Source organism: Sebastes umbrosus, chromosome 21 (genome assembly GCF_015220745.1).
Source record: "Sebastes umbrosus isolate fSebUmb1 chromosome 21, fSebUmb1.pri, whole genome shotgun sequence".
In the NCBI taxonomy this organism is placed as follows: Eukaryota; Metazoa; Chordata; class Actinopteri; order Perciformes; family Sebastidae; genus Sebastes; species Sebastes umbrosus.
Genome location: NC_051289.1, coordinates 14,212,376 through 14,238,220, shown reverse-complemented (window position 1 = coordinate 14,238,220; position 25,845 = coordinate 14,212,376). Strand labels below are relative to the sequence as shown.

Below are 25,845 nucleotides of genomic sequence, written 5' to 3'. Positions count from 1 at the left end.
CATCTTCAAAAGTATCCACATGTAATCACATCTATGTTTTATTATAGGGGGGTGGGGGGGATATTCGCTTTTAGGGACCATCCTCATCTGCCAATCAACCCAAATGAGCCATTATATCCCTATAAAGCAAAAATCACCCCCAGAATAAGCTGCAGTGTGAAAAATGTGAATCTTATTGACCATTTCGTTTTATTCTGAGTCTTAAAATATATTTTTTTCAGGCAACGAAAGGACAACAGGGTGACACATCCCTCATTTACATGACCCCCATATGGCTGACCCCCATATGAGAACTATTAGGACTTTAAGAACTTTAAACATGCATTATCTGCCTTTAAACATGCACTATCTGCAACCATCTTGGACTCTAACCACTGCCACACTTACTTACTTTACACTATACATCCTATATACCACTTTATAGACTGCACATATGTACATATTACATTTATTTATTGCACATACTACATTTATTTATTGATGGACTGCACACACTATGTTCACCCATTCACTCTGTATCTTTTATATCTCTATTATTGTTTTTATAATTTTTGTATACCTTTACCTCTCCTGTGTTTCACTCTGTTTGCTGATGCTGCTGCTTTGACACCTGAATTTCCCTCTGAGGATTAATAAAGGTTCATCTTATCTTATCTTATCTTATGTATGAAAACAGATATTTTTTCTATAAATTCCTCAAACACTCATCCTTTATTTGTGCAGCTGTGATGTTTTCATTCTGATATATTTTTCCTTTCAAACACCAGACCATTTAAAAAAAATAATAATAATATATACAGTATGACATTGAAGTCCATCTTTTCCTGCTTTGTTTTCTTCTTATGAGAAAAATCTGGAAATACACTCAAGGGGCTTTTTTTTTCCATAACCAAAAAGCCTTAAACATTAGAATAAAATGTGGGCTTTGGTCTCTGGGCTCAGTCAGAGATATGGACTGACCTTTGCATAAGTCAAACATTATGTTGGAAATAAGTATTTTGTTTTATTGTTTGCAATATTGCTGCAAAGAGTGGCACCAAATTTGAATGTAAAACATTTCCAGCAGTTAGGCACCCTCTTTCTAAAACACACCACATTTTAACATGAGTGCTGAGTTTTGTGTTTCAATTAGCTGGATGCATGTGTAGAACTCAGACAGTATTTCATTAAAGGTGATATTGATAACATTTTTACGTAGACAAATATTTCCAAAAAAAGAAAGCGTAGAGCCTTTAGAAAGGTATCGAAAAAAAGTATGGCTTTTCCTGAAAAAAAAAAATCATGATTGTGAATTAATCATTTTAAAATTTTTGGCGGGTCTGAAATTAAAGTTTTGTTTATCTCTGTGGAAGCTATCTGATATCGTGTTTCCACTTCTAACAAGGCTTGTGAGCCAATAGTAAAACGACGTTGGTATCTCTGGGTCGTTGGATAAAAACGGATAAAAGTTTGACGTTAAGTGTCTGGCAACGACTTGTTGTGAAGTGAATGTAATGGAACGGCAGAGAGAGAATGAGACATCCAGTGGCTGAATGGTATCAGTGTTATTAATAGCACCTTTAACTTCCAGTATTTGTTGTTGAAGGTACCAGGTTGCAGCATTGACCTCAGAGGCTTGTTACTGTGGCAACCGGCAACATGGTTTGGTGGCCAGTGAGTGTTTCAACACCTCTTCCAATGGAGGGACAAAGGATGTCAGAAGAGAAAGACAAAGGTGACACAGACTGCTGCTTTTTCCTTTTTCCTTTCAGTGTCTAAACGGCTCTATGTCTGTTTCATGTCCTGATCCTGAGTGTTATTATCTCTTTAAAGTACAGAACAAACATTTCCTATTTATAAGAGTTTTAAGGATAATTTACCCACATGCACATGCGAGTAAATTATGAACTGGCATGAGCATGCTTTTACTGTGAATCTTTTCTTTTCTTTTCTTTTCTAGTGTCCTCCTCTTGCCTGTTGGAGGTGGACAGGGAGGTGCAGCACTCTACAGAACTGAAGGACCCTTTCTGCACAGCGTTCGTCTGTCTACGTCTCCAGACAGAGTGCAGGCTGGGAAGACTTTTGTTGTGAAGGTTTCTGGAAACCTGGCTGGACGCCCCAACCAGCCCACAGGTCAGCTGCTACTCTAGTTCTCGGAAATAGAATTCTTCAAGTTGCACATAGAGCTCGACTCCTGTGTTATAAATACTGTCTGACTTGTCAAAGAGGTCTGTTTGTTTTTCTAATAGTTTATATTGTCTGTTTGTAATTGTGTACATTTATTTTTTGTCTGTTCTTCATCGTTTTACACAAATTATTTTGAGTTTTTTTAGTTGAATAATCTAATGAATTATATTATTTATGAATTTATAATTATATTATATCTATAATTACATTCAGTATAGAATATGGTTTATATTATGATTTATTATAACTTTAATTAAACTATTATAGAGAAAGACTGCTCAGGACTGCTCCAAATAGTGACTGAATTTTAGAAAGACAGCATTTCTGTTGTCAGTGTTTATATATTTATTTATTTAAACTTTTAAACAAATAAATGATATACTTGCAAAAAAAACATTCAAAGGCACCTTGCAAAAAATAATAAATCAATATACATATTTGGATAAAAACTAGAAACAAACTACATGAAGTTGTGTGTTTCAGTGGAAAACACATTTTCCATTATTGTTTGTTAGCAGCTGCAGACGTACTGTGTAATGTGGATACAAATGATCAAAAATATGTTATATATTCAATTCAATAATATAATTGTAAATATGAACTATGATTTTATACAAAATAACTGCTCTAGATCTAATTGTAAAATATTTGATTTATGTTGTGCTGACCAATATTTCCTTCAGAATTTGCTTGTTAATGAGTTTTTATGTGAAAGAATATATTTTTAAAAAAACATATCAGGATATTTGATTAACGTTTACATAATTTTAAAAATATGTGTAGCATGTATTAGTGTTTACATTTTTTCTGTGATTTTTAGGGATTCCGTGTCTGGAAGGGCAGGACCTCTCTTACGTCACTGTTGAGTTTCAAGAAACGACCCCTGAAGGTCAAAGTTCACATCATGTCAATGTGTTGGATGACGGCTCCTTTGTTGTGTCATCTGATTGGATTTTGGAAACTCCAGGAAAATATGAGCTCAGTAAGTTAACGAGAGCAAACAAATTTAGTTAAATGGTAAATAATGAATTAATTAAAAATGTGTATTATTATGTAGTCACCCTCTTTTTTCTCTTTTATCATTTTCTGTTTAGACGTCAGTGTCTCCAACCCCCTCTCCACCCTCTCCTCCACCCTCCACCTCTCCGTCTTGCTGCCCTCTCCAGGCAGCTTGGTGGTCTCTGTGCTTCATGGCCCCCTGGGTGTCCCCTCCTGCGTCCCTTTCCCACAGACAGACTCCACCAGTGTGACCATGGAGGCAGGGTACCTGGGCGACCCTGTCACACTGCAGGCATGCATGCGTGATGGTCTGGCAGTAGAGTTTTTCTGGCAGTTTACTCACAAGGAAAAAGAGAAAAACATGCCGGGTGTAAAGACGACGTGCCTTCCTGACTCAGACTGTCTGAACAGCACTGTGGTAAGTAGGCGGCACTGCTGCCTGTGATGCAGATGTATCTCATAATTAAAAGTATTTAAGGCTGAAGCTCCCTCTTTTTAATTGATCACAATGTATTTTTAACATTTACCAACGTGGATCAACAAAACCTCGTAGTCTAAGCTAAATTAAGCAGTTTTGGCACATTGGTGGTCTTCAATGACGCCAAGAGAAAGCTGCTTTATAATGAATCAATATTGCTAAGGACAGCTTGCACATGTTTACAGTCCGGCCTGTTTGACTGCTTTATAACAAAGAATATAATATATATATATACAGTATATAAAACTCTTTTAATACTAAGCGAAAAACTGTGTTTTTGTCCTACTTGGATTGCACATTTTCTTTTTCAAAAATAACCAGGACAGTTTGAAATTTAAGAAATATATGATGTAAATAATTGCATTCAGGATTTATGATAGATTATATTAGGGCTGCAACTAATGATCATTTTCGTTGTCGATTAATCTGAATTATTTTCTCGATTAATCGATTAGTTGTTTGGTCTATAAAATATGAAAATGGTGAAAAATGTTTCCCAAAGCCCAAGATGACAACCTCAAATGTCTTGTTTTGTCCAAATATATTCAGTTTATTGTCATAGAGGGGTAAAGAAACCAGAAAATATTCACATTTAAGAAGCTGGAATCAGAGAAATTTGACTTTTTTTTCTTAAAAAATTACTCAAACTGATTAATAAATTATTAAAATAGTTGGCGATTAATTTTATAGTCGACAACTAATCGATTAATCGTTGCAGCTCTTGATTAGAATGTAGGATTTAGGTTTGGTGAGAAAAATTCAGTTACAATATGCATTTTATTAGAATTATGAACATGTCTCATCTGATTGTTCATTACAGAACAGTAATCTGTGAAATCTGGCAGATTTTTGGTGAAACTGAGGTTTTACAACAAAATCAAAACCCATAAATAACAGCCAGAAATTTATAAAATGCAACAATTAAACATTTACTCAAGATTTACTCACATTAAATTATATTATTAACCGTTCTTATTTAAGAGGGGTCAAGGGTCAACACCTGGCATGTGAAAAGTCCACATCATAACTAATTAATAACAACTTTTTAGTGAATCATTTATTGAACTCTTTTTTTAGTCTCTTCCTCCATGTAGAACCAAGTGTGATAGCTCATTTTGTTTGTAATAACCACAACTACTGATGTGTTGAGATATACACCAATCAGTTCATTTGCACATGATTTAAACAACGAGTAGAGCTCCAGCGTTCTGCAGGGAAGAGGGAAATGCTATAATATTGGTGAGGAAGATTTAGCTCCATTTAGTGCTGTTTAGACGAGTTTGGTTTTGATTAATCATTTTGTAGGTAAACACCAAAAACTCATTAAGGCAAACAGTGAGGATTAATGGGGTTTCTGTTAATATGGAAGGAATACTGTTTATATATTGGTGATTTGGTAATTGAGTTATTTAGGATAACAAAAAAGGTGTTTTAGTTATATACAAAAATAAGAATTAAAAAAAAAATTCTAAATGCCCCCCAGAACTGGACCTTTGAAACCGAGGGAGTTCACATGGTGTCAGTGAATGCCTCTGGTGCCTATGGATGGACACAGGAGACAATACATGTTGTGAGTATCTGCTTTTATTCACTGACAATTTCATCCTCATGTTTATCATTGATTAAAGGATAAGGCCGGTGATATTTTAAATTTGTCTTATTGTAAACAAATCCCGTTGGTTCCTACTGAAGACATCTTCAATCACCTTTAAAAATGGCTCACAAATATAGAGTTTATTTTTAAAAAAAGGCTCAATAATTTCCTAAAACAACTGGGCACTGTAGTTTTTAGCAAATGTTACTCAAACAGGAGTAAATGGAGCATTTGTTTGGGACTATTTTCAGCTGCGGATTAATACACATTTGGTGCATAGGCAAGTATTTACAGCAGGATGATGGTGCTCAAAAAAAGTCCCTGTTCATTGTAACAGGCTGGTCTCATACACCGTTCATAGCGATACCTACGAAAAGTAATGCACTGTAATTTGTGTATATCCCACAAAATCAATTTGTGTGTAATTCACTTAATTGTGAATCAGGAAATATAAATAGCGCCGAACGCCATGTAGGAAGGAGGTCGGGGTGGATGGGAGGGTCTAAAAATACTTGACTTTTGCCAAGGAGCCGGTGATTGTGTTCCGTGTGAAACCAGAATTCAACATTGATTTTTTTGTCACGTAACTTCCGTAGTTAAGTAACGCCACTTCCAGAGTTATTTTAAGCCAAACCACGGTCTTTTCTTAAACCTAACTAAGTAGTTTTCTTGCCTCAACCTAAGGAAACTGTTTTCTGTGAAGACGGAAGTTTATTTTGAAAAGACTGTATGCATGTAATGAACGGAAATTGACACGCGTTGCTGGACATTCGTGGAAAACGAAAAAGGAGGAATAATTTTTTTTTGACTCTGGCAGTCTATATTTGTTAATCAAATCAATTAATTTCATTCATTTTTGGTCTTTTCATGGGATTTGTTGACAAAAAGAGAAATATGAAATATGACCAGACTTATTCTTTAATCTCACATTTGTGTGTTTTAATGTGCATGCTGTCCAACATACAGTATATGGGTTTGTACTTGCAGGTGGTCATGCCTCTCGCCGTCTCTGACCTCAGAGTGAGTGTATCAGAGAATCAGCTGACCTCCGGAGAGGACGTCTCTGTGGATGTGGAGCTGTTCACCACCATGAAGCACCTGCTCGTCCTCGACCTCACACTGAACGCTGAGCACGGCAGCGTTGACATGAAGGACAATGACAATAAAAACATCAGTAACAGCTTCAAAATTACTCACCAAGAAAACAGTGATAATCACAGCTGTAACGTCAGTAACCATGGCAACATCAGCTACGATCACAGTCTTAATCAAAACCACAATAACATCTGCTTGGTCCCTCTTCGTCTCCTCCACACCTCGAACCGCTCCAGCTGCCATTTGCACCTCCATCTTCACTGCCGCCTCCCCACCACTGCAGGCCGGTATCACCTCATGGCGTCTCTTCTCTCCACCTCTGACCCTTCGTCAGTGCTGCTCTCCGCCGTCCTGCCTCGAGCTTTGATCGTGCATATATGTGCCCTGAGGCCTTCTGGGAGTTGGAAGTCAGCAGTTTCAACACAAACAGAATTCAGCCTGGAGGTTGTCGGCCCTGCCAGTCGAATGGGGTCGAAAGTGAGTTGGACTTTCAGTTTGGATAATGTCACTGGGATGAGCAGGACAACTGAAAAGTGGAACGTGAATGTCTCTCTTACAATAGCAGGCCGTTATAAAGTCACAGTCAGGGCTTTTAACCCAATCAGCTGGGCCTCATTCTGCACACACATCCTCGTTCAAGATCCTGTTGGAGATCTGGTGCTGAATGTTCCCAGCGTGATCACTGCAAATCGAAAACACTTTGTTTTATTTAGTGTCACAGCTGGGTCAAATGTGACAGTGTCTCTGCTGGTGAATGCAACACTGCTGTACAGAAACAGCAGTTACACTACAGGAGAGGAGGCAACGGCGGTTTTGCTTTTCGACCACACCGGGACAGTTGTGGTTGAGCTTCGAGCTGAGAATCAAGTGTCTTCTCGGAACAAAAGCGCAAGAGTGTGCGTTGAGAGGAACAGGAAGCCGACGCCGCAAGTTAGAGTTAATCCAACGTGGCAACCACCCACCAGTCAAAGTCCTGTTCACAACCTGGCTGACAATGGTGAGAAAGTGCTTTTAATTAACACCCACTGAGCACTACAAAACATCTGAACATTAATTAGAAAAGAAGTGTGAATTTCTTTTCTTGTTAATGTTAAGTACATGCCTGAGATTTTTTATATTTAATATGTGTCATGTTCATCTTTGATTATGACAAATTTCTTAAATAAATTAATAATATTTTTATTTCACATGACACCATCCAATCTCCATCTTATGCTTTTATCTGAATGTGAAACTGCTAAACTGGCTTTGTTTATTGCATTTGTTTTTAACACTGTCAAAGAAAATGTAAGCTTCAAAGTGATCAAGTAGATACATGCTCATAGAGTGTGTGTTTTTGATGGGACATCGGTGTATTCTGGTCTACCGTTTCTATCATTTCTCACTTTCTTGAGACAAATTGTTTATGTTTGCAGAACATAATTCTTTACCTCTTTCATGAAGCATTTATAATTTGTGGTATACTCTCTCTCTATATTTATACAATGACAATGAGATGTCTGTTTTGTCCCCTAACAGTGTGGATTCATGCAGCAAAGCAAGCGTATCCCACAAATACAGATATAACTTTCCTAGCTGTGGCTGAAGTACCGGACCCTGTGGAGTTCCTCTGGCACTTTGGAGACTCCAGATCAGACCGAACCACCTCAAGGACTGCCACCAAAAGATACCACAAACCTGGCAGGTATGAGACACACTGTAGATGCTTCCTTGTCTCTATAACTGTGTATAGCTTCAAATTCATCAAAATTGTCTCATAAAAGTACTTAGATAACCTGTTAACAAGAATAAATGGAGTACCTTTGCCAGCATACAAGCTGGTGTTTACAACACTTAAACCCCCCTCTATTCAATATAGGTATGATGTAGTTGTAGTCATGTCAAGTGGCCGGACATCCCTTACCTCCGACGTGTTCCCGATGGTGGTCCAGAGAGCGGTGAAGCTCAACAGGCTGCTCCACCCGGCTTCTGTCCTGCTGAACCAAACGGTGACAATGAGCTGCAGGGTCAGTGTGGGGACTGACGTCGCCTTCCTGTGGAGCTTTGGAGACGGATCATCCCGGCTGGGACAGAGCACAGAGCAGCACGTCTTCCACACGTGAGTTTCACTGCCATTATTGACTTTCAATATTATATAGCTCAGGTAAATTCAAATTTGATATGTTCTAATACAGCTTATTGCAGATATATTGGTATTGGTGTGTGTACGTTGGTCGATGTATAATACAAAATACCGATACAGAAACACCAACGACATAGACGTAATTCAGAAACACTGAGAAGTTTAGTTTTAAACTGTAAAATGTTCCTCTCAGTACATATCTTGGTCTCAATTCTATAATAAAACAAATTTAAAGGATATGTATAGAAAGTGTTTCTGTTATGTGTTTATCTGTTATGTTTATTGGCCGATATATCATTTCTAAATTCTCAATATCAATATTATTATTGCCCCAATTATTAGTTATGGACCAGTTTTATAGTTTTGTATAACAGAAAGGTAAAGTTCCTTCCATTTTTTTATGTGACAACCTTGAATTTTCTCTCCTAAATCTTCTTTTTTTTTTTTTTTTTACTTTTATTGCAATAAACTCATGAATAAGTACATCCACCAAATGTCCAATATGTATTTGCAATTATTACTATTATTTTGTATTTTATACAACCAGTGATACAAACAGAACAAGACAATCTTCATTTAATGAACCTTGATAAAGGAGTTTTATTTCAATTAAAATATATATTTTGCTAACATCAGTTTGCCTTTTCATTGATCTTCAGTTACCTATAAATCTTAAAGCACAAAAGCATAATAGGTCCTATTATGCTTTTATGCTTTTCCCGTTTCCTTTAGTGTGTTATATAGTTTTTTGTGCATGTAAAAGTTTTGCATAGTTACAAAGCCCAAAGTCCACGCCAAAGGGAGTTACTCTCCCCCACAGAAACACTGCTCCTGAACTACCTGAAATGCCTTGCTTGAAGTCCCGCCTTTTCTTCTGTAACATGGTGATGTCACCAAGTAACACACTTTGCCTAGCAACTAGTTTGGCACGTCATCAAACAAAGCTAGTTAGAGCTGAGCTGGAGCACAGTCCAAAGAGTTTGGTTTGGTTGACCATTCACAACAGAGTGGGCCAGCTGACCAATCAGAGCAGACTGGGATTTCTTTTTGGGGGGGAGGCAGGAGCTCAAACAGAGTGTTTCAGACAGAGGGTGAAAAGAGGTGCTGCAGCACAGCCGGTATGAGAAAAATAAAGCTTTTTTTGAATATTAAAGCCTGTAAACATGTTCTAATAGAAACCCCAAATACACGTATACACCTGAAAATATGCACAATAGGTCCTCTTTAACATGACCAATCTGCTTAACTGTGGGTATATGTGTATTTTTACCAGTGTAAATTGAGTGTATATAGGTGTTTTCACTCTCTGCAGGACAGGAGAGTTCAGAGTGGACGTAACTGTGTCTAACCTGGTCAGTTCTGCCTCTCTAAGTGGTCACATCTTTGTTGTGGACTGGCCTTGTCAGCCTCCACCGGTCAAAAACATGGGACCTCTCAAACTTCAGGTAGCCTTCATTTTGTTACCTCAACACTAATTAATTAATTACATCAAATTACATTGCCACTTTAATCCTATTCATCTTCTCTCTTCAAGGTGAGAAGATTTGAGGTTATACGTCTGGGAGTGACCTATGAGACGGAAGTTGACTGTGACATTTCAGGAGGCCTTCACTACACCTGGACCTTGTTTGACTCTGCAGGACGGGTCTTCCCTTTGCCTCTTGTAGACACACGCAGACAGAGCCTCATACTGCACAGCCATCTCCTGCACTATGACACCTACACTGCCATAGCGAGGGTAAGTAGCAGTAGAAAACTGCCACGTATTGACCCTTAAACTGGAACCACCTGATGTCCCACTCCTGAATATACAGTATTGAGACTCCAATAGCCATCATTGCTCCGCAGGTTCAGGTCATTGGCAGTGTGGTGTACAGCAACTACAGTGTGAGGGTGCAGGTGATACCGAGCCCTCCTGTGGCCTTCATCCAGGGCGGCACCAACATCTTCATTAACAACAGGAACACCACCGTGGTAACCCTGGACGGGCAGAGATCTCATGACCAAGACTTCCCCATGAACTCAGTCAGGTACAGAAACAGTGGTTGTGTCCGAAATCACCCACCACTATTTCTATATAGTGGACTATATAGTCAGTTCACCATTTTGTAGTGCTATCGGAATGTATAGTAAGAATTATTATACCCTATATAGTGGATTCAAAAGATCCCACAATGCATCGTGTAAAGTGGACAACGATGGTCACTAACAGAGCACTATATGTCATCATGCATTGCGCAGGAGGAAAAATGAGAGACGAACAAGAGGATTGAGACAAATCCATGAGTTGTGGTGCGAACATAATGTATTTAATGTGAGCAGAGCAGAGCAACACAAACAGCCACAAAGTACTTTGTATTATTAATTTGGGAAAATACGCATATTGCCCCTACATTCACTGTTAGTTCCTACTTTTCACAATAAAAGCCCTAAAACCTGCATCACTTACCAGTTTCAATCAGAGGATTTTGCTAAGAGACAACTCAACAAAATAGCTTACTTATGTATTTATCCCAGCCAAAACCGCCAGTATTTATTATGGATGGTCCAAAAGCAGACTTTGATCTGGCACGTTTTAATTGTGCGAAAGCAAAGATGTAATTAACGGTGCTGAGAAAATGACCCGAGTAGTGTCCGAAGGGGTTTTTTCATTTTGAAGATGAGCTCACTATATACTCCTCAACATAGAACTCCCTTGATAGTGAGTAGGGAGTATTGAATGAGCGAATGATTTCGGACACAGCCAGTGTAATGTATGCATTTAACCTTTAATGGTTGTAAGATTTGACTCAAATATGTATTCAATCTCAACACTGTTTCTGATTTTTTTTTCTTCACAGCTTCAGTTGGACATGTAAACCAGTCAGCTCCATCTCCACCTCCTGTTTCCACCATGAAGTTCCCACTTCATCCCCTGTGCTCGTATTTCCTGCAGGTCTCCTAAAACACAACTTCGACCAGTTCCAGTTCACGCTCGCCATCCACAGCGGTGAGCGCTCAGCTTCATCAGAGACCTTCCTCACATTGACGCCAAGTGTGATCGGGTGAGAATTATAAAAAAATGATATAACAGATGAAATTTGGATGCTATGAAGTGAATAGATATATTTGCCTCCATTAAACCGTGTACTGTACCTTGATACACCTTGTGATCATGTATCTGAATGTCTCCAATCCAGGAAGGTGACAGTTCACTGCCCTCAATGCATCGGAGACCAGGTGAACTGGGATCAGTCCTTCTCTGTCAGCGCCCTGTGTGAAGGCTGTGATATTTCCCTAAAATACATCCAGTACACCTGGAGCCTGTACTTAGTCAATGCCTCATCCAAGCCTGTCATAGAAGGTAAAAAAAAAACTTGTACACGAAGCTGCCATTATTTCATTTTCAAGAAAATAAATCCCCTTAATTTGATTCTTTTCTATTCTAGTCCCGTTTTGTTACACAGTGGATCTCAGTGCTCCGTCCACCATCATGGAGGGTCCTGCCAACTCCCCTCAGACTTCCACCCTGCATCCACCTGCCACAGATGCTTCACAGTACACCCGTGCTGACGATACCTCTGCTCCTAGAGGTATAACAGAAGGAATAACAGTCAAGTATGGCTGGTGTGTAATTAAATGTGACTGGCTTGTGTGCTTCCCAAGTGATCGCCTCTGTAAAAAGAGCCCTTGAGGGACACCAATGGCATGCTGAAATAGAAAATAACACCATGTCACTAAACTTAACTCCCCTCTTTTCCTCCTCACACAGGTTTGACAGAACCCGAGCCCTCGCCTATCTCTTCTCTCGTCAACATAAGAACAGCAGGCTCAGGTAAGCTCTGGCAGCTTTCAGTGTTTCAAATGGAAATTATCTCACAATGCAGGTAAATTGTAAAGAATATGCAACGTTCACCATTCTCACAGCGTTAAAGAACTGCAACGTAGAAGCATTTAAGACATTGACATCAATAGGGAGAATCAACAAGAAGTACTGCGCAAGGTGATAGTTACAGTAAAATGGACAGTTCATGAATTATTTAACATCTTTTCCTCTTTATGTCCAGGAGAGGAGCCCTTTTATCACCCTCTGGGGGAGTCTGACCCTGCAAAGCCTTTGTACTCCTCCACTGAATACCCGCCACTTACCTTTGACAACAGTGGCGTCCTATACTCAGACCACTTTGGCCGGAGTGACGTTATCAGTGAATTCCCAATTGATTCTGACTCCTCTGCTGACTGGGAGTTTTCTTTTCCTGTCCTGGAGAGTGATGACTCGGGAGGTCGACAAGGTGAGACAAAACTGAGCTGAAACCTTTTAGTGAGTATCAAACAGTTATTTAATTTGGTCTTTGAATTATAAAACTGATGGTGTTTTCAGTTATTCTGGCTGATTAGACCTCTCCACTCTCTGCAGCTAGGCGGAGCTACAATATATGCTGGGCATTATGTGAGGTTAACAAACTACCAGTGGTGGTATAAGTACATTTACACAAGTACTGAATCAATCAGTTCTGAGGTACTTGTACTATACTTTCTACACCACTACATTTACTTGATAGCTTTAGTAGTTACTTTGCAGATTCAGATTAATAATACAAATTTCCCTGGGGGGAATTCACAAGCTACCCAGCCGTATATAAAGTAGGACTGTTAATTGATTAAAATATTTAATCATGATTAATCACAACAACACAACACAATTAACAAAACAAAACAATGACAAATATTGTCCAGAAACCCTCACAGGTACTGCATTTAGCATAAAAATAATATGTTCAAATCATAACCCAAACCCAACGGGCAACAACAGCTGTCAGTGTGTCAGTGTGCTGACTTGACTATGACTTGCCCCAAACTGCATGTGATTATCATAAAGTGGGCAAGTCTGTAAAAGGGAGACTCGTGGGTACCCATAGAACCCATTTCCATTCACATACCTTGAGGTCAAAGGTCAAGGGATTCCTTTGAAAATGGCCATGCCAGTTTTTCCTTGCCAAAATTTAGCTTGTGTTTGGAGCGTTATTTAGCCTCCTTCGCGACAAACTAGTATGACATGGTTGCTACCAATGGATTTCTTAGTTTTTCTAGTTTCATATGATACCAGGATCTTAGCTTTAAAACTGAGCCTGCTACAACCTAAAAATCGCAAGTTGCTTTATTGCATTACAGTTAATGTTAACTTTGACAGCCCTTATGTAAAGTAATTTAAATTAGCTCCACCTTTAATGCAACATTAACGTAATATGTACATTAATGCATCAATAATTATAATCAAATAATATGATATGTTTTTCTGAAATTTATTTTTTGGTCACATTTTGCAGTATATGCAAGCCAGCATGCTTTTCTGACTATTCTGTCCCACGATCCTCTGCACGGCGGATATATGAACAAGCGGGTCAAAGTTCAAGGCACAATGTTATGAAGAAGTACTATGTTCCAATTGTATGCATACAGCATGCAAACGTACGTACTTTGTAAGGGCAACTGAAGTATGTACTAAAAGTAAAAAAGAAAAGTATGGGATTTGCATTGTATGAATGTGCATTTAATCTGATTCTGTGACAGATTTAGATTATGATGTTCCTTTGATGAGCGCTGAGGAAGGAGACCCAGGGATTTCAGCAGGAAGACCCACAGGTGCAGTACATGTCTGTGTTTGTTAATGTCCTCTAGTGGGAGGTTGTTGTGTGTTAATCACGTGCATATTATTCCCAGATGTGGATGGTGAGAGCTTCAGTCCAGGAGATGATTCAGCGTTTGATCCAGCGTTACATAAAGACGAGGGGAGTAATCTGGTGGACTCAAGACCATCTGTTGTGATCCAGGAGCCCATCTTGCTCGATTTACCCCGAGACCCAGTAGACAGAGGCCTTTTTGAGTCCTACACTTACACAGGTACATTATTCAAGAAACTCACAGACACACGTGTCCTTTCTTTTTCCACCGATCTAAGCCTTTAGATACATTTCTCTCTCTTTCCATCTCTCCAGGCATTTCCTCCCCTTCGCTCAGCTTCAGACCGTTCAGTCTGAGGCCTGGGAGCAGATACATGTTGGAGGTCACTGCTAGTAAGTTTAACATCAACAACTGATATTTTTGCCAAAATGTAATGTGTTATCAGCACTGAACCATGGTAGAAAGAATAGATGCAATGACATATAAGCTTGAGCGTGAAATACAGAGGAGGGGGTTTTTAAGCAGGAACAAAAAGTCCTTCCTGTTGTTGGATCTGATTGTCTTTCATCATTCATGGGCCAGAGAACTGTTTCTGAGCACATAAGCAGCTAAGATTACTTGGTAATTAAGAAATCATAGTTGAGGCTAAATGTTAATTGAATGTGATAACAGCATCAAGGGGAAAATGCAGTCGTCGCAGAAGTCCTGATTTCTTGATTTTCCTCACATTTGCTACAGTGCTTTTACATTTTTATCTACTTTAAGGCAAAATATAATAGGGCTGTGCAATATGAGGATATATATATATATATATATATATATATCATCAAAACTATATAAAAATGTCTATCATTTATATTTGTATTTATATTATTATTATTATTTATATTTATTTCCTTTTTCTCTATAAATTCCTTAAAAATGTTATGTTTATTTTGCACTCAAGTTCTTAAAATAAGAAAATACTCAGTACTTTTTATTTGTCAAGTATTTAATTCAAACAGGAGTATACAAAAATAGGCTTTACTATGTGGTTATTTCATATAGAATATTTATTTATTGAATTACCATAAAACATGCTATATCATGATATATATTGTTATAAAAATATGAAAAATTACCTATATTGTGATAGAAGATTTTGGCCATATCGCCCAGCCCTAAAATCTAATATTTCTATTCTAATTGTGATGCAGGATAGCTGTAATGCGGTTTTCTGGGGGCCACATTTGGTGTCTAAACTTAAAATAATAATGACAACATCAGTCCTATGTTAGCCCATCTTTTTATTTTCTAATGTAAATTGAAGGGGTGGATCTGGATGATAATATAATTGTTACCTTTTGTACTCAGAATCTCATAATAGTTTTCTGGGCCGGACTCAGCTATTCTTAAAAACTAACCCTGCTCCAAAAGGCGTGATGTGCCAAGTGCAACCAGTCAAAGGAATGGAGTTATATACACACTTCAGCATCTTCTGCACCTCAGGGAAAGAGGTATCCACTGTCTCTTACAGTAAACACACACACACACACACACACTCTCATAATCGTATTACTTTTTTGGCCCTGTGCATACTGAACCAGATGGGTGTTATTTAAGGTCCTTTGTATGTGAGCCATTTCCAAGTATTTCTTTAGTGCGGGAAAAAAGTTTAATAGAGAGACAAATTTGACTGCTTTAACGGGGAGAGTGTTTATCTTTGTACACTTTATTCATTTGTAGTCTTAAAGAGTACTCTCAATCGCTAGATCATTTAAAGGAACAGTGTGTAACTTTTGGGGGGATCTATTAGCAGAAATGGAATATAATATTATATATATATATAGAGTGCACCATGTTGCTCCGCCATGTTTCTACGGTAGCCCAGAACAGACAAACCAAACACTGGCTCTAGAAAGAGCCTTTCATGTTTTTACGTTACCTGAAGGCCACCGTATTCTCCGACTTGCTTGTGAAACTGTGGTTACGTGAGCCGCAGAGTGCAAAACTGTGGTACCGTCAGTCGCCGTCTGACTTCCGTTGCTCCTAAAGTAGTGTTATTATAGTAAGGATGGCGGTAAATGGTGTTACCACAGTTTTGCAGTGGCTCACGTTACCACAGCCTTGGAAAGGGAAAAGTAAATGGAGGGTCATTCAGTTGGTTGTAATCTGCAACCACACCACTGGATGTCTCCAAATCCAACACACTGTACCTTTAAGGTACCTAAAGTACATGCTGAGATGTCGTGATTGACAAAAATGTAATCATACCTCCTTATCTGGGCTCTTTTCTTTACTACCTCATACTTAATAATTACCCATCCAATTCACTGGGAAAGTTTTCATTTTTTATAAATGGCAAATCTTTATATTTTACTAAACAACATGCACAGAAAGAAGAACCCCCTTGACAAACTACAAATGTATCCACCTTTTCACTCCAGCTTTGATTTGTTTACACTGTTCTCAGCATGTCAACCCTCACATGTGTATGTGTGTATGTGCTTAAGGACTTACTGTACAAGTACAGCATCAGTGTAGGAGACAGACCTCCCAGGATGCTGTATCAGGGGAGAGACTTCCAGTACTATTTCAGCCTTCCTTCTGGTGACCCCAGTGATGATTATAAAGGTAAACTCAAACACACAGACACCCTGATTTATAACTTTTATATTGCACACAAGGATGCATTATCATGACAACTTATTGCAGATATTTCCTTTTCAGTAATTGAGTGATTCTTTTTGTGCTTGTAGTAACAATTTACACAGAGATCAGAAGCAGCACGTATGGGATGGCCACTAAACCCTGTCCCGTCACCGTCCGAGTCCAACCAAGCTTCTTCATAGACACCTCTTCTTCTTCTTCTTCTCATCTTGATCCTGATCTGGAGCTGTAAGAATCACCATATTAGGTCTATATTGGAGGGTTAATCTGTGTACTATACTATAGCTCAGGCAACGATAGTTTTTGCAGACCACAGTGGACAATTGCAGAGGCATATTTTGAGTGCCAGAAAGCTGGAGTTTACATATGGACAGACACTTTACATTTTGAGAAGACTGACTCTGAAATTATTTAAAATCGAATCAATTTATTGTATTTTCATAACCTAGCAACACCTTCTAATAAGACATTATTTATAAAGTCTATATAAGTTGTAGCTAATAACTTTTTGATGGCTATCAAGATATTTATCAATACTTAATATACCTTTAATTATGTCAACTTTTGTGTTACCATCATGTCTGGAGTTGGTGTATATTTTAATAAGTTACTATTTATACAGTATATTGTTGTGTTATTAATATATCTCTCTCTCTCCAGCTCAGAGTCAGGTTTGAGGAACCTGTCAGCTCTGGTGCGGCTTGGAAACAGTGTGGAGATTCGTAACTACATCAGTCTCCTCTCCAGCATCCTGAACAGACTCAGCCTGGACACCGAGGCCAACACACACGCACAGAGACGCACACGCAATGTGCTCATTTGCACAGTGTGTGAACTCGAGAGCAGTGGACAGGTACACACACACACACACACACACACACACCACATTTTTTGAATGCAACAAATCTATCATCTACTCTGTATTCCTGTTTCTCAATGTTACATCCCTTTGTAGTATAGGGTTAAGAGAAGAACATAAGCCGGTGTAATCACGAGTAAAGTTGCTGTTTATTAAAGGCCACAGGAAACAAATAATATCAATTATATTATTATATATAATACAAATTTAGTGCGTTTTATAACTAACCGGTACATCAAGAAATGAAAACACAAAAGTTCAAGTACACAGAAACTGGTTTAACATTTAACAATTTATCTAAATCATCATATATCACAGTTAGATTTCAACAAACTTTTCCACCTTTTATAACATTTCATTTAATCCTAGGCATCGATGGTGGACAACATCTCCATTCTGAAAAACCTTTTAGAAGTTACAAGTCAGGTAAGTGTGTTTCCTTTCATTGACAAAGAGACACTATTAGATGTTGAAAGATAAAAAATTGTTTCTCATACAACACTTTATCCTGTTTAGGTGACATTAGCGAGTGCAAGACGAGTGACAGTTCACGTTAAGGTCATCTCAGAGCAGTTTTTGGAGTCCAGTGCTCCAGTCTGGTACTTTCTGGAGCAGAAGACACTCAACACCCTGGTGGCCCTGCTCTCATACAGCCTGCAAGCTGCTGTCACTAGTAATAACTTCACAGCAGAAACGTCCACCAGTGCTGACATTACACAGGCATTAGAATCAGACCCACACGATGGAATACAGGACTCATCCAGTGGTGTTTACATCAGACGAGTAGGATCGATTTCAACAAAGCAGGCGGTGCGGCTTGTAGCTGATATTCTGCAGACTGCTACACGCCTGATGCTGGTGAGAGAAGAGACAAACATGCTCTTGTGCATATCTACCATAGACTGTATATAAAGATGGACGGAATGACAGCTCCCCAAAAGTGAAGCCGAAACATCTTGATCGCCCTCTGGTGGCTGGCTGCAGTATAGGTCAGAAATCGCACCCCCTTAATGTTAGCGGATAGGACATGGGCCAAACTAAAAAGTCAAATACACGTCAAATATATTTTTCCCAAATATAGTTTCTGTCATTTTAGGTAGTTCTTATCACGCTGATATTTGTTCAAGTGTTCATTTTTCTGATAAGTTTGGTTTTAATTAGTTATTTGATGCTATAAAAAGGGGGCGAGACGTCATGATTGGCAGCTGTTTGTCTCTCTCGCTGACAAGCTGCGGCCGTGCTCAGCTCACGATGGGTTTGGGCGGGTGACCTTGATACCACGGCTCCACCGCCCGATCACTACTGCGCAGACTCTGGCTGCAAATCATGTCAAAATCTCAAGATGGCAGGAAGTGGAGATGCGTCGTCCATTTTTATATACAGTCTATGATATCTACACATGAACTTACACATTTTCATATTTGTACTTCAATTTATCTTTCTACTATCAATTATCTTCTTTTCAGAAGTACATCCTGATCCATAAGGTTGAGGAGCACAGAGTCAGCACTGGTCTTCTCGCCTTATATGCCACACACCAAAACCAAACCTTCTCAGTCATCAGCGGTGACTCAACCACCTTCTACATGCCTGCCTCCCTGATCCAGCTTCTGTTTGTTCATGGCAGTACAGAGACTGAGAGTAGACTGCATCAACCATGTGTGCTCAGCATGCTGACTGAGCTCACCCGCAGCCCTTACACCTGGGCCCACGATCCTGGAACGGTGAGACTGGCATACAGTATGATGACTCTGAGTGATTAAACGGCAAAGGCATTGCTCTCATTTTCCTCTGCTGATTTCCAGCTGAGTGGACCAGTGGTTGACCTGAGTCTGTACAAGTGCAGCACGAGGAGAAAGATCCCTGTTCGCTCCCTCATTCAGCCCATAAACATCGAGCTGCAACAACCACCAAGAAACGTATGACTGTATTTCTTCTTTCTGCAAGTTGACTCCCTTTGCACCATATTACAACAGTAGAGCACGTTGTTAAATGAAAGTGGGTGACCATGTGATCACATCCATTCTGCAGAAGAGCTCTGTGCCCGAATACGTCCTCCTACGCAGCCAGGTAAACTACCACACCTTCAACTTTACCCAGGAGCACTTGCAGCAGGCCATCCAGCTGAGTGTGGCGTTCACGCCGCCGCTCAACAAGGCGTTTCCCATCATGCTGCTATTCAGGTAGACTCACAGTGACTTGGGTTGTTGTTTTATAGCCATTATCATCTGATAGTTAGAGCAACATAATAACACAATCAGGTGGCTACCTCTGAGTCTGAGAAGTGATGCCTTAAACATGCATTCTTTCTAATAGCCAGCAGGAGGCGACTCCCCTGGTTACAAAAAGAAGTCAGATTGTTTAGAAGTCTATGAGAAAATGACCCTACTTCTCACTTGATTTATTACCTCAGTAAACATTGTAAACATGATTTTATGGTCTCAATCGCTAGTTTCAAGTCTTCTTCAATACAGCATGATGTTCACTTAGTAAATTGTGGTCCTATTTAGAGTCAAATAGACCATAAAGCAGGGTATGCTTTAGGGCATGGCTACCTTGTGATTGACAGGTCACTATCACGGCGTTGTCCGCTCTGGGAGTTGTCCATGTTTTCGTCGTAAAACTTTAACCCTTTCACAGTGTGTTATCAGTTCAAGAAAGTTAATTGTAACATTTTGGTTGCTTAAAAACTACTTAGCTTATGTCTACTTAGCTCCACCCTCTCGTGTCTCTTCTGGTTGCAAAAAAACATGATACCGACAGCCAAAATGTAGAACTCAAGGCTTCAAAACGGCAGTCCACAAACAAATGGGTGACGTCATGGTGACTACGTCCACTTCTTATATACAGTCTATGAACACAATCTAATAATTTGAATTCGTTTTTGAGTAAAAGGTCAAAGCAAGAGTCTCTGTTGTTACAGGATGTTTGAGAGGCCGACTCCCAGCATGCACCATCTGCACAGGATTCACCACTGGGAGAGCAACACCACCCGTTTCACTCTGCCCCCATCCTACCTCAGTGGTAAGAAATTCCTCGGTTCCATATGTCTAATGTAATGTAATACCTGTTATTACATGACTTTGTATTTATTTATTTATTTATATTTTCATAGTGACAAGTATACAGCGTGGACCAATGCCACATATCACAGCATTATAGCCTAAGCTAATTTGCTATGCTGTACCTAGATGTGTTTTTATACAAATACACAAAACTCAACACGAAAACGCATACAAAACAGCACAAAAGATAAACAATGATACAATAAAACTCATCAGTTAATAACTGACTAACATTGACGAATCAGTGTTGATAATCAAAACGTTAAAAGCCTATTTGCTGTGTTTTAGTGAAAAGACAAAGATGATTAATAAATGAAGTGTCTAAGAACACAAATGTACCCTTTCCCAATGGGATTAATAAAGTACTCTATCCATCTATCTATCCATCTAATATTTACTTGTGTTGAAATTTCTTAAAACTTCTAGCTGCAGGGGTTGGTCACCTGGCCCTTTTGAATGCTGATTTTGGGAAAGGACCCAGACTCAAGCATCTGAGTGAACAGGTCAGCTACAGTCTCACAGTGGACACCAGCCTGTGTTTGTCCTGGGACGGCCACCAGGGGGCCTGGACACACCACGGCTGCAAGACACAACAAGCAGACACAACTACTGCAGTCAACTGCAGGTAAGGCATGGATTAAGCATGTGGGCATGAGAACGTGAGACCTTCTCTGAGGGAAACACACATGTTAGAAATAACTGTACATAGGGAGGATTCACGTAAATGAATCACTTCTTACTTGTTGGTGTTTGCTGTTTGTCTCAGTTGTCACCAGTTGAGGCCGCTGACTGTGGTGCAGCAGCAGATCCAGAGCAGCCATGACACAACCGGCCTGGACCCATTTCTAAGGTGACCCCATTCTCCTTAGACTTGGATGATGTATTTAACCAGAGAAAACAAAATATGTTGGATACTTAAACTGCAGTAGTAACTTGGACCTTGGATTTTGAAATAATGGTCCAGTATGACACACATAGGGGTGACCAGGTGTCCCACTTTACAAGGGACTGCACAGCATCTTTATCCCTTGTCCCACGTCCTACATATTGAGACAATGTCCCACATTTTCATTGGCTCTAGTTTTCAAAAGTCAAACCACTGCAGGCCAGACGCTTTTTTAAAATCTGGCATTTATACAATGAGAAGCAGACATTTAATCACTCAGTCATTCTGCTCTCTTTCCCTCTCTATCACCTCAGTGTGTCCGGTGATCTGACAGTACTGGGAGTGCTGGTGCTCTGTGTGTGCCTGTACATCCCGTGGTTGGTGGTGTGTAAGAGAGCTGATGTCGCCTCCGAGGCGAATCGGAGAGTCCACTACCTCTCTGACAACTCCCCATGTGATCCATATCTCTATGCTGTTACAATCCACACTGGTCTCTGCTCTGCAGCCTGTATGAGTGCAAAGGTAAGGCTGCTTTTTGTTCTTTTAAACCTGCAGCATTTGTCACATTGCTTTCTACTGCACATAAATGTTGTCAAGTACTTTGATACCAGGATATTCTTACAGTAAGCAGCACAGAGTTAAGTGTTTGTCTCCCTTCATGAAACAGTTTTAATTTCTTCTATATGGCTCTGATGAGGTTTGGTGCATGGATGGACTCATAGAATAATGTTGTGCTACTATAAAAGTAAATATGACATCTGATTCATATTTATTAACACTAGAACTTAACATGTTTTCAAACTGTGTAGACTTCATTTGTTATTGTCAGAGGACTTTCTTATTGTAATACCCGTCTTCTTCATGTAACCAGACAAAAATAAACACATACAAGCAGTTATCTTGATTTATTTAGCCCACATATTTTTAATAGTGTGATGTTGAAACTTAATAAAAATGGACAGGGTGTTTTACAGCTGACTTCACAGAGCAAAAAGTTGAAATCCACTGAAAGTGGTACGATTATACGTATCATCAAAAATAGGATAGTGTGACATCTGAACCATGTAGACCACATCTCCCTTTTCCAGTTGAAGAACAAATGCATTAGACAAAGAGATATAACCTAAGTTATCATTTGCATCCAAACCTCTAGTAATTATCTTGTCATTGTGATACAGTGAAAAATATATATAAGTTGAATGTTGTGTACCCCACCCATTGAATCTGAAGTAGTAGGCTCCTCTGGCTGGGGCTGTGAAGATACCTGCAACAAAGGAGAAATTCAGCGAGGAGTTAGAACTGTCTTTCACCCTTCTCACTATTAAATGATGTCTTCTGTTAATTCACTAGGAACATTTTTTCTAATTGCTTTGGTCCGGCTATATCAGTGTGTTTCTCTCCAAAAGCTCTAGGTTTGGTTTTGTTGCCTTGTATGCACAAGCAGATCCGTTTCCTCAGCAGAAAACCGCTCGCTTCTCCAATTTGTTGAATTCGCCATTTAAATAGCAATGCGCCAATGTGCTGACACACCTGGCCATACATAATATGTGTGTAGGTGAAAGAGCTGTGTACCTGTAGTTGGGTTGTAGGCCTGGCCGATATTGGTGAAGACTTTACTGAACTTAAGTGTGGTGTCAGTATTGAAGGGTCCAATATTTCCCGCGTCAGAAAGACCAACTGAAAACGCCACCTTTGGACGGTCTGTGGGAATGTAGAAGATGCACATAGAGAAAACTTCACTGATTTACAGTCTATGAACAAATGAACCTGTACATGTGCTGTGTTGAAAAAATGTTTTCCTCATTGACATAATGATATTCAACCATACAGCTTAGTGACACTGCAGTCATTTGGAGGCTGATATCCAGCAGACTTTGAATTCCAGTAGAATCAGTAACAGCTGAATAACATCACTTCTGCTTAATTTATTAACAGTAGTTATAAATATTGATATCACTGCATATTGCTGCTCTTAATATGTTCATTACTTTACTAATTCCATTCTCACTGCTAACGTAATATGACATTTTGACTTTTAATAATGGATCATGTAACTTACCTGCATTCTCTCTCTTGAGCTCCTCCACCTCGTTTTCACTGGAGCTCATTCTGGTTTCCAATACTGTGAACACATTTCACTTTTTTATCGTAAAATAGAATTATGATCGTAGGTTTTCTCACGTTTTCTGTTGATTACTTTTTAATCCTAATAATTACGACAAGTTGATCAACTACCAGATGTACGTCTCATCAATATGTTGAACTTGTTGATGCTAAATATATCTTTTACTTTTATTTTCTCACTTTTGGACATAACATCTGAGAGAGTTTTACACAACAACACGTTTTCTAACTTAATAGACAATGTTTATTTTTTAATGGTGTTTATGTAGCTTACCTGCAGTCTCTCTCTTGATCTCTTCCACCTCATTTTCACTGGAGCTCATTCTGGTTTCCAACACTGAACACATTTAACATTTTTATCGTAAAATAGAATTATGTTTGTCAGTTTTCACATTTTTCATTGATCACTTTGTAATCCTACCTGTGTTCTTATTTTCGCTTGCTGTTACTCTAGCCAGAAGATCTGCAATAAAGGGAAACAATTAATAAATAGATTAGTTCAACAACCGGATGTAAAACCTCAAAAGTAAATGTTGTTGCGGAGGCATTATGTTTTCGGATTGTCCATCCGTCGCGATATCTTAGGAACGTCTGGAGGAAATTTCTTCAAATTTGGCACAACCGTCCACCTTTAATTATGTTTTTGCAACTTACCCATGTTCTGTCTCTTGAGCTCTGCGACCGCATTTTCACTGGTGTTCATTTTGGCCTCCAAAACTGTGAAAAGTTACAAAAGTTTAACTGTAAACTTCACTTCGATCATTGCCTCACTAAATATGTTTTCAGTGTTAACATAATATACCATTATTATAGCTGACCTGTATTGTCTCTCCTGAGTTCTTCCACCTTGTTGTTACTGGCACTTATTCTCGCCCCCAATACTGCAAAAACATTTTCCACCAAAAGATTAATTATGCCCTGACCCTTATCTTTGTCTCACTTATAGTATATTATCATTGCATAACATACAGTATTATGCCAAATTATACATTTAGATTTTGTAACTTACCTATGTTCTCTCTCTGGAGCTCCTTGATCACATTTTCATTGGCGCTCATTCTGGCCTCTAAAACTGTGAACACATTTAATGTTTTTCATTGTGAAGTAGCTTTTCCACCAAAAGGTTTATTATGAGTGTTATATCTTAATCTCACTAGATACACACAGTACACACTGCAAACCTTAAAGACATAATTACTTTTTACTCTGGAGGTTTACTAAATAGGAAACTGTCACAAATATGAATTCATTTTATATATATTTATGAACGTAAACAGATGTAAATATTTACCTGCATTCTTGCTTTCACTGGCTGTCAGTCTGGCCTGTGTGGCTGGGTTTAAAGCAATAAATTAGTCCTAAAAGTAATCAGTGCCATTAATGAACATTGCATGAATCTGTGCAGCACTATGTGACTGACAATCAGTATGTTTTATTAAATGTGTCACCTGTATTATCTTGCTCCAGCTTCTCGATCTTGCTCTTGCTGTTCCTCAGCTCCACCTTTTGTTCGATGGCCATGTCTCTCAGCTCCTTCAGCTCAGTCCAGATGTCAGGGGTGATGCTGGTCTGGCTGCTGCTCTGATCACCCTGAAGCTCAAATTGAACCTCTATATTGTTGTTCCCTCTATCTGCCTGGATAATATCGTTCCCTGTCTCCCCTTCTCTCTCACTCTGAGCCCATGTCCATTGCAGACAGAACAGCAACGCCACACAAACTGCAGCACTCCTCATTCTGAAATATCACCTGTTTAGACAGCGAGATGCAGTCTGACACGTCTCGCTTATTTTCCTTCTTTATATACACGTAAAACAGGTCACTGAAGAGGCGTATGAGAATTAAACAGGTGTCTTTGATAACAAATTTAAAATACCTCAAAACATCCTTGAACACTGAGCTGATTTTAAAGTAAACGACAAATAGTTAGAATGATGTTCTATTAAATTAATTCATAATGCATGCTTTTAAAATGACATTATTGTTTAATGATCATGAGCACAATACCGTTTGTGTAATTTCAGTCTAAGTGTGTATGGTTTGATTTCCCAGACTTAGGTTATAAAGAGTTAAGTTAGGAGATATGACATCTGATTCATATTTATTAACACTAGAACTTAACATGTTTTCAAACTGTGTAGACTTTGTT

At 39.0% G+C, this 25,845-nt stretch overlaps 2 protein-coding genes across 3 annotated transcripts in view; one reads left to right on the top strand and one right to left on the bottom strand.

Annotated features, from left to right (window-relative positions):
• Positions 1-1,638: 1,638 nt before the first annotated feature.
• The window catches only part of LOC119480939 (polycystic kidney disease 1 like 1), a 49,291-nt gene continuing 25,084 nt past the window's right edge, over positions 1,639-25,845 (top strand). Inside the window, exons 1-31 of the mRNA XM_037757597.1 lie at positions 1,639-1,714; positions 1,963-2,112; positions 2,987-3,148; positions 3,261-3,583; positions 6,225-6,813; positions 7,851-8,016; positions 8,191-8,430; positions 9,767-9,899; positions 9,989-10,192; positions 10,303-10,484; positions 11,295-11,498; positions 11,634-11,797; positions 11,883-12,026; positions 12,206-12,268; positions 12,501-12,740; positions 14,011-14,076; positions 14,155-14,334; positions 14,430-14,507; positions 15,469-15,611; positions 16,608-16,728; positions 16,854-16,992; positions 17,425-17,617; positions 17,993-18,049; positions 18,140-18,481; positions 19,090-19,347; positions 19,429-19,542; positions 19,658-19,806; positions 20,547-20,647; positions 21,115-21,313; positions 21,455-21,538; positions 21,889-22,096. Of these exons, the coding sequence (XP_037613525.1) occupies positions 1,639-1,714; positions 1,963-2,112; positions 2,987-3,148; positions 3,261-3,583; positions 6,225-6,813; positions 7,851-8,016; positions 8,191-8,430; positions 9,767-9,899; positions 9,989-10,192; positions 10,303-10,484; positions 11,295-11,498; positions 11,634-11,797; positions 11,883-12,026; positions 12,206-12,268; positions 12,501-12,740; positions 14,011-14,076; positions 14,155-14,334; positions 14,430-14,507; positions 15,469-15,611; positions 16,608-16,728; positions 16,854-16,992; positions 17,425-17,617; positions 17,993-18,049; positions 18,140-18,481; positions 19,090-19,347; positions 19,429-19,542; positions 19,658-19,806; positions 20,547-20,647; positions 21,115-21,313; positions 21,455-21,538; positions 21,889-22,096 (5,472 nt within the window). The remainder of the gene's footprint in view (positions 1,715-1,962; positions 2,113-2,986; positions 3,149-3,260; positions 3,584-6,224; positions 6,814-7,850; positions 8,017-8,190; positions 8,431-9,766; positions 9,900-9,988; positions 10,193-10,302; positions 10,485-11,294; positions 11,499-11,633; positions 11,798-11,882; positions 12,027-12,205; positions 12,269-12,500; positions 12,741-14,010; positions 14,077-14,154; positions 14,335-14,429; positions 14,508-15,468; positions 15,612-16,607; positions 16,729-16,853; positions 16,993-17,424; positions 17,618-17,992; positions 18,050-18,139; positions 18,482-19,089; positions 19,348-19,428; positions 19,543-19,657; positions 19,807-20,546; positions 20,648-21,114; positions 21,314-21,454; positions 21,539-21,888; positions 22,097-25,845) is intronic.
• LOC119480209 (heavy metal-binding protein HIP-like) lies at positions 22,481-25,432 on the bottom strand. 2 transcript variants are annotated; one of them, XM_037756259.1, is made up of 9 exons: positions 25,147-25,432; positions 24,990-25,031; positions 24,708-24,770; positions 24,517-24,579; positions 24,353-24,415; positions 24,120-24,161; positions 23,634-23,696; positions 23,147-23,275; positions 22,481-22,838 (listed from the first exon to the last, which is right to left on the bottom strand). In XM_037756259.1, exons 1-9 carry the CDS (start codon positions 25,430-25,432, stop codon positions 22,555-22,557), a joined length of 1,035 nt encoding a protein of 344 aa, XP_037612187.1. In that variant the 3' UTR covers positions 22,481-22,554. The 2 variants fall into 2 exon arrangements, with proteins under 2 accessions (XP_037612187.1, XP_037612186.1); XM_037756258.1 differs by lacking the exons at positions 24,353-24,415; positions 24,517-24,579.